Source organism: Anabrus simplex, chromosome 3 (genome assembly GCF_040414725.1).
Source record: "Anabrus simplex isolate iqAnaSimp1 chromosome 3, ASM4041472v1, whole genome shotgun sequence".
NCBI classification, from domain to species: domain Eukaryota; kingdom Metazoa; phylum Arthropoda; class Insecta; order Orthoptera; family Tettigoniidae; genus Anabrus; species Anabrus simplex.
The window spans coordinates 127,142,839-127,151,799 of NC_090267.1; the positions used below are offsets into that span (position 1 = coordinate 127,142,839).

The 8,961-nt window shown below is 39.7% G+C and overlaps 1 protein-coding gene across 1 annotated transcript; it reads right to left on the reverse strand.

Moving 5' to 3' along the window:
* Window positions 1-4,841: 4,841 nt before the first annotated feature.
* Window positions 4,842-6,371, reverse strand: LOC137499012 (neuropeptide-like 3). Its single transcript, XM_068227019.1, has 2 exons — window positions 6,336-6,371; window positions 4,842-5,084 (listed from the first exon to the last, which is right to left on the reverse strand). Exons 1-2 carry the CDS (start codon window positions 6,345-6,347, stop codon window positions 4,857-4,859), a joined length of 240 nt encoding a protein of 79 aa, XP_068083120.1. The 5' UTR covers window positions 6,348-6,371; the 3' UTR covers window positions 4,842-4,856.
* Between the last annotated feature and the right edge of the window lie 2,590 nt (window positions 6,372-8,961).

Below are 8,961 nucleotides of genomic sequence, written 5' to 3' on the forward strand. Positions count from 1 at the left end.
AATTCTTTATTCTGGGGTTTTCTATTCTGGTATTTAAATTGTCATTTTATCTGATACATTGGTTTTCCTTCACTAAGTGAAGACATTGTTAAGTTTTTAGATTTGAAAAAATATAACCTTTAATTAAAGTTTTAAGTTCATCTTTGATATAGTAGATAGAGCCATTCCGCCCGCACCTTCTTTCATCTCTCTCTGAACCATGGAAACTCCGTAACACTTATTATTTATTTATTCTTATTTTATATCTTTTGTTTGCACCTTACGACCTCTAGACAATTTCTTCTTTGCAGGAAATCATTTTACGAATACTTACACTCCTCTGATCACGTCTTGAAAGTCCTGATCACTATCGATAGTACTGTATTCGCAAAATACCAACATCTTACTTTAATTTTACTAAATGTTTGCTCTGGAATGTTACATTATACAGTACGTTCGCGGTGGCGAACTGTCTACGACTTAAACGTACAATCGAGAGCACGGAATCGTGTCGATGTATTTAGTCTCCAACAATGTTTTCTCTTATCTAATGTTGGCACAACATCCTTATCATTAATTGCTGGCCACACCCGCCTCTTGATGATCCAATTCCTAATTGGTTTGAAGCATATTCTGGCCATACATTAAATGTGAGGTCAATGTGACAAGTGAAGGAAGACGCGTCAAGAAGGATGTTAATATGGGTAGTGGAAACACAATGCCTTATAATATCTGTCAACATCAGGCCTGTGAAATAGTAACTCAGGAAAGTAAAAGTAAATTCGCGTCCACGTCCCGAGAGTGTGCAGCTATTTCTAGGCACACCTCTAATGGATATGAGCTGCATGTACATGTGGAACCACATTACCAGCCCTTCTGCCTATGTTACAGTAGTGGCTGTACCGGGAGTCGAACTCGTGTGACCGAAGACAGCAGCTAATAACGGCTAATTAGGGAGGTGGACAGTAGCTTAGTGACATACAAAGTATTAGTGGCGGGTCGTAAATACATATTAGGTCTTTTTCCCACACCTGTGGGGTCGCGGGTGAGAACTGCGTCGCACATGTGGCTATGGTCCTGTTTTACGGCAGTATGCACTTCCTGACGCCAACCCAATATTGCGTGTTTCAGTGGTGGTTGGGAGTGTAGTGTGTTGTCTGAATATGATGAGGAGAGTGTTGGGACGGACACATACACATAGTCCCCGAGCCAGAAGAATTAATCAGAAGCGATTAAAATCCCCGACCGTGCCGGGAATCGAACCCGAGACGCTCTGAACCGAAGGCCAGTACGCTGACCATTCAGCTAAAGAGTCGGACATATTCATATTAGTTATATTACATACATACATACATTATCATTATAGACTTTTGCGCCTTTCAGCGTTCAGTCTGCAAGCCTCTGTGAATTTACTAAACGTCGCCAGAATCGTCGATTTAAAACTAGTGTTGTGGCCTCATTTAGTTCTATACCTCTTATCTTTAAATCGATAGAAACCGAGTCTAACCATCGCCGTCTTCGCCTACCTCTACTTCTCTTACCCTCCATAACAGAGTCCATTATTCTCCTAGGTAACCTATCTTCCTCCATTCGCCTCACATGACCCCACCACCGAAACCGGTTTATGCGTACAGCTCCATCCATCGAGTTCATCTCTAAATTAGCCTTTATCTCCTCATTCCGAGTACCCTCCTGCCATTGTTCCCACCTGTTTGTAGCAGCAATCATTCTTGCTACTTTCATGTCTGTTACTTTTAACTTATGAATAAGATCTATATATATTTTCTTTATATTATAGATTATTATTAAACATGATTTTTTTACGTGGAGAGGTGGGAGTTTGGGGCAGTGGCTTAGTCGCTGACTTTCTGCCAAGAAGGCTGAGGTTCGAATTCTGGTCGAACTCGGGTTGGTACATTAACCTGAAAATTCACGTGACATCGGGAAGGGCACCCGGTCTTAAACCCCCTACCAAACCGAGCGTGGGAGGTTCCAGCGATCGAAGAAATATCTGGGATTAGCTGAGAAGAGTTTTATATTAGTTCTATTATCATTTCTTCGACAGCAATCATTTCGAACATAGTTATAATTCCAATGTTACTATCTACAAGTCTCATAAAGGCATAAAAGTTTTCCAAAGATTTGTTCAGTTTTATAGCCGGGATGAGTAGTTCAAGCGGTTCGATCCTAGCACAATCCAGTGATATTTGAATGTGAACAAGTTTGTCAGCGCCGTGTCGGAAGATTTACCTACACGTGAAGGAACTCCTACGGGGAAAAATTCCGCCACCTTGACGTCTCCGAAAACCGTCAACGTAGTTCGCGGGACGTAAAACCAATTTTATTATTATTTAATGTTAGTAGCCTAACTGGCATTTTACCCGCTTTGCGCACGGGAATTTGCAATGGATTACATGTTTACTTCAGGAATTTATGCCAAGTAACACACATTTAATGCGACATGTTAAAATGATATTTTCGTACGAAAGCGCGTGGCAGTAACGTGAAAATAATGAAGCTGAACGAAGTCCAGAGAGAATGATTACGATTTCCGAATACATTGTACGGTGCTGTTCCTGGTCCGAAGTAGAGCGAAATTCTCCACAGTTCTCAGGTTGTGTATTGTATCTCTGACCACTTGCGTGGTGCTCTGACATTGATGATACCTCCCATAATATCTGTCTTATCAAAAAGAGTAAAATGGCTCTTTATTTTTTCCCGTATCCCACCTTGAAGTAACATGCACGATATGTCCCACGGGACTTGGACTAAACATCCTAATTTTCGTAGTTATCATCTTCGTTACTATCCGTAGTACGATAAATACGTACATGGCATTAAGGAAATAACATATTCTTAAACGTTTGCTGTATACATTCTTTTGATAGATCTAATGTTAACGAAAATATTTGAGAATAATCTTCCTATAAACCAAGTCCACGTGATTACCATTCCATCATATGCACCTGATAACACAATGGTGAGCGAGTAAAATCCTCTAAAAGGGTGCAATACATAGGTTGAAATAAGTCCAGCATTTGTCCACTTTTAGGAATATACAAAGGGATAGGTAACCAGACAGACAGACAGACAGACAGACAGACAGACTGACTGACAGACAGACAGACAGACAGACAGACAGACAGACACAAAAGGAAAAAGTTTTACCTGATGTTACCTCGGTGTTCAGAATCATTAGGTGGGGGTAATTTTAAAGCCGAAGGATGTGTGATGCATCCTCTAATTTTCTCCTGCTATGGACCCTTCAAAAGACTGTATGTCTACGAGAGTGTCCGTCACTGGCTGCAGAGCGTGAAGCCCGTATAAAATAGTAAATATTTCCCTCATTTGAAAAGCAAGCGAAATTATGTACACTAAAAGAAATATTTAAAATGAAATTATGTTTCACATATAGTCTACAAATTTTACATATAACCAATAGTATAAGAGAAAATTGAACAAAACTATTCTGGTTTTCCTGTAAACCACCAGTCTATTTAGTTATTTTCAAACGATATGCATATTGAAGCCTTCTTCTGGATAAGTGGACTCTAAATATGACGTTTGGTGGAGATAATCAATAGTGTAAGAGAAAATGAAAAAAAAAAATCTTCTGGTCTTCGCACACACCCCCAGTCTATTCTGTGATTTTTAAATGATATGCATATTGAATCCTGCACATGGATGAGTAGGCTCTAAATATGAAGTTTGAGAAAAAATGAAAACCTATTTTGATATATTAAGTTACTTCTAAGTTATATGTGTATCGATACTTGCTTTGTGAGTAGGCTCTAAATATGAAGCTTAGTCGAGATATAATCAATAGTGTAAGAGAAAATTGAAAATATACCTTTTGTGATCTTCCTATAAGACCCCAGTCTATTGAGTGATTCTTAAATGATATGCATATAGAAACCTGCTCCTGGATGAGTAGTAGACTCTAAATATGAAGTTTGGTCGAGATATATCCCGCCGTTTACCCGTGATGGTGGAACAAACAAACAAACATACAGACACGAAAGCTAAAAACTACTGATAAGATCTCGAATTGACCTGGAAAGGATAAATACACCACAATTTGGCGAAATAAATGACATTACAGACAACGGACATCCTAGAATTTTATTTGTAAGATATTTAAGCAATTTCGTCCTTATGAAAAGCAGGCACAGAAATAATAATTTTGCACCAGATAAAAATATAAACTTTTAAAACTCCTTTTCTAGAAAACCACTGGGCATACAGTTAAACGATGCCATAGAAATCAATTTTGAAAGATGCCTAACGTTTCCAGCCGATCAATTTGTACACGTTGTAGCTACGTTCATCTTCTTAGACTCTGCAACTTGTATCCACTGAACTCGAATACGAACAATGGGTAAAGGTAGATTCCAATCAACACAGATAAATCACTATAACTAGATAAAGGGTTGACACTGGGAAGGAAAGAGGTGTTTTAACATTGCCTTATCAACAAAAACCACTGTTTATTATATCAGCAAGTTTCCATGCACCCGTTTGCACTTAAGACTAAAACCGTATCGAAAGCAGAATATATCAAGTGGTGGTGGTGATTACTGTTTTAAGAGGAAGTACAACTAGGCAACCATTCTCTGCAGAATATATCATTGGCAAGTGACGCTGGACAGTGCAATGTAGGTTTGAAAACCGGACGTCCTTCCACCGTATATAACCTATCAGGAATGGGTGTAACTGCTAGTTACAACAGGAATGTCATAATTTTAGGGAGAAGCTTTGGGTTGAAATGAGTTACACACTGTATTGAGTTGCACATTTTAATGTAAAATAACACCTCAAATATTGTTAAACTGTGTCATACTGCTGGCAAAGTTTTTTAAATAAATTGTTGGGAAAAATCAACCAATAACATGGTGAGTCTTGACGATGCCGGCGGAGTAAGCCAGAGGAGCGGCATGGACAGCAGCGACGGCGGGGGCAGCAACTACGGCGGGAGCAGCGGCGACAACAGCTGGGCCAGCGACCACTGCAGGGCCGGCGGCGTAAGCTACAGGGGCAGCGACATGGGCGCCAGTGAGATATCCGGGAGTAGCGACAGCTACAGCCACCAGAGCGAGGAAGACAAACTGCAATATAGGAAAATAACATTCCACTTTAGTACATGTATTTTGTGGACACGAATTAAAAGAACATACCCAAAAATTACACTTTCATAGAAATTCATAGACATTTCTTTTGCTACAGATCTTACGCCCCATTAACATAAAAAAAGTTTGCTGCAACGATGAGATAAAGAAGCACTGAGAAGTGGGCTTCGCCTTATTTTTAAGTACAGCTCCACCATTAGCCTGGTGTGTAAAAGGGAAACCGTTGAAAACTGTATTCAGGGCTGCCGAAAACTGCACGTGATTCCACTATCTCCCGATTGCTAGCTTACAACAACGAGGTTTGTACCACTCAGCTTGCTCACTCATTACTTTTATAAAGAAAATTTTTATTCCACCATTTCACAAAAAAATTTACATGTTCTTATATTGGATGATGCAACCTGATTGGTCAAATTTGTTAGAGGACCTCCTAATCCGTGGGTTAAACTGTTTCGTGAGTAGCGGCTTAGAATACATTCATGATATCTCCTGACTTCTGTAAGATTTAATAAAATACTCGAGGGGCTCTGAGACTGGGAGTGTGAGTTAGCAAACAACGGACCCCTAAGTGAATCAGACATTGCCTCGTTTACGTTTTGCCAATCTGTTCACGTGCATTTTCCCTTCACGACCTCACTTGGCCAACTATTGTTCTGTATGAGAATGGCGTTAGCGAGGTCTGTTTCAGAATTACGCCCTAATGCCACAGAATTTACAAATAAGAGAATATACTTAGGACAGTCATTAATAGTAATAAAGAATTAGTTCAATATATATTTATGGAAGTTGCCGTGGAGGTTAAAGTACTCCTGAAAAATGGAAAGGTTGTATTTAATTGACAATTTTCTATCTTCTGATTGATGGAATGGTGCACCGATATACCGGGCGAGTAGGCCGTGCGGTTAGGAGCGCGCAGCTGTGAGCTCACATCCGGGAGATAGTGGGTTCGAAGCCCACTGTCGGCAGCCCTGAAGATGGTTTTCCGTGGTTTCCCATTTTCATACCAGTCAAAAGCTGGGGCTGTACCTTAATTCAGACCACGGCCGCTTCCTTCCCATTCCTAGGCCTTTCCCGTCGCATCGTCGCCATAAGACCTATCTGTGTCGGTGCGTCGTTAAGCAAAATAGAAAAAAAACACCGATATACCTAGCACTCCACGTACTTCAGTACTACTCAACAGATAGCGGAGGGAATTAGATCAAGTTACTGTTTAGTTATGTTTACACTCACCAGCTTGAACATGGTTGGTTGAGGTTTTCTGTTTCTCAGAGGAGTACAGTGTGCCTTCTGCAGCGGTGTCCGAGGTTTATATACTTAACCAGGGATATGGGCGCGGTTCTCCTCCGGGTCCTTGGTACGATCTCAGTGCCAGCGTCAGTGAATGGGTTTTTCGTCCTCTAAGAGGAAATAACGGGAACACAGAATTCACTGTCATGGCAACACAACATTCAATCATGTCTTGATACCTTTGTCAGTGCCGATCTACTTTACTGAATAAGGTTATTCTGCTCGTCTAATTGCTTGGCAAGGGATTTACTTACCAAATATATATTCCCCACATCACCTTTCTCAAACGATCCTAATAAATAAATTACTCTAGAAAAAAATGTGCCAATCATAGACGGAAACTTTTTTTGTCGAATATAAGAAGAAATGTTATTCAATTATTTTCCATATCAATACGTAGGTAATAAACATTCTAGTTGGGGAGGGTGAGGAATTGCAACGAAAAACCAGTAGTTCCTCATAACATTAATTGTAGGAGTCAGGAAGAAGTTCCGTGACCTTTATCCCTCACGAATACGCGCCAAGATTCAGAACCCAAACACAAGTGCGGTGTGCATTACACTCCAAATTTTATATATCTATAAAATTAAGTATTTTACATCCATTAGGTATTTTTAGAGAATTTTATGTAATAGTAACTTTTCTTGTTGTCTATAATCAAGTCGTATGCTCCGAAATGTTTCTATGACCATATTTGCAAGCTAAAGTATGAAACATTGTGAATTGCTAAATACAGTATTGTGCATATTAATGCAAAATGACTTGAATGTCTTAACAATATCATCCAAACGTCAAGTACTCTAGGTATGTTGAAGGTTTCCAAAATGCACATCATATGATTATGTGTAATTAAAGCAATAATTAAATGTTAGGAATCATTTTAACTGTAATTGCGCACTGAGGTCGTTAAAGAAAAAACACAATTTGTAAACATACACATTTCTTTTATTTACTTAATAATTTATTTATTTATTTATTTATTTATTTATTTATTTATTTATTTATTTATTTATTTACTTATTTATAACTTAGTGGAGATGCAATAAGCAGCTTGGACTATGCTGAATGCATGGTCATAATGTTAGAGTGTGTACCGAAAACCTACAAACTAATATATTAGAGCTTGAAGACAGCTGTAGCGTGTATGATATGAAAATTAGCACTAACAAGACTGAAATGATGTCAGTTGGGAAGAAACGTGATATGACTGAATGCTATGTAGGGAATACAAAACTGGAACAGGTTGAACATTTCAAATTCTTATTGTATGTATTCTCCTATGATGGCAGTTTACTGACTGGTATCAGTTTAAGGCGCACAAAGAGGTGGTGGTGATTTTCGTTTTAAGAGAAAGTGCAACTGTGCAACCATCCTATATTAACGCTAATCAGAGGGAAAACTGGTAAAGATTGGACACTTTGAAAAGAAAGAGAAGGGCTACAAAGGGTGTGAAAATAACAGAGTCCCTAGGTGTCAAAAAACTGACACTGTGGGTTCGGGAAGGAAAAAGAGTTGACCAAGAGAGGTGGGATAGGAAACATGAAGGTGACGAACCTGACACAGGTAAGCGGAAACAATGCTAGACCCAGCTAGTGCCACCGTGGTCGCCAACCCACGCTCCCAATTTGCAAGACCCTGGTCCCCCCTTTTAGTTACCTCTTACGAAAGGCGGATTCCTTGGATGTTTTTCTACCGCCCCCACCTACAGGGGGAGATGTAGCAATTCTAACGCAATTAACTCACAGTTGTTATCACAGGTAGGTATTCTGTATGAAAGAAGTCAACCCTCAGGCAAAAAATATATTTACATCAACCTGTTTTCAGACGTACTCTAAGGAAGCGAACGCTGAGTGGACTGTGGAGACCTTGATGTTAAATAAGAGAAATGAAGACAGCGGGAATGATTACCGGTAAAAACTGGAGGGAAAATTAACAGAAGCGTACTCGGAATGAGGAGATAGGGCGTAAGTCAGGAATAAGTTTCCTAGGAGATTATTCGAACAGAGTATGCAGGGTAGCAGGAGAAGAGGGAGACCCAAAGGATGAAGATTAAACTCAGCTTCTAATGATATAAAAATAATATATGTAGAAATAAATTACTCCACAGAACTGCAAACAAGGAGTAAGGCAGGGCTGTGTTCTATCTCCACTCCTCTTCAATATTTACTCTGAACGGGTACTTTCTAAGGCACTAAGGAGGTCATCGTTGTTAATGGGATAATAATAAATAATCTGCGATATTCAGATGATACTGTTCTGCCTGCAACAAGTGATGAAGATCTGCAGACATTACTAAACTGCATGGTAAAAAAATGAAATATCGTATGCCTTTTAGTGCCGGAAGTGGCTTAGGACATGTTCGGCTTGCCAGGTACAGGTCTTTTGTTTTGATTCCCATAGGTGACCTGCGCATCATGATGAGGATGAAATTATGACGAAGACGACACATACACCCAGTCCCCGTGCCAGCGAAATTAACCAATGATGGCTAAATTCCCGACCATGCCGTGAATCGAACCCAGGACCCCAATGACCAAAGGCCAGCACGCCAACCATTTAGCCATGAAGA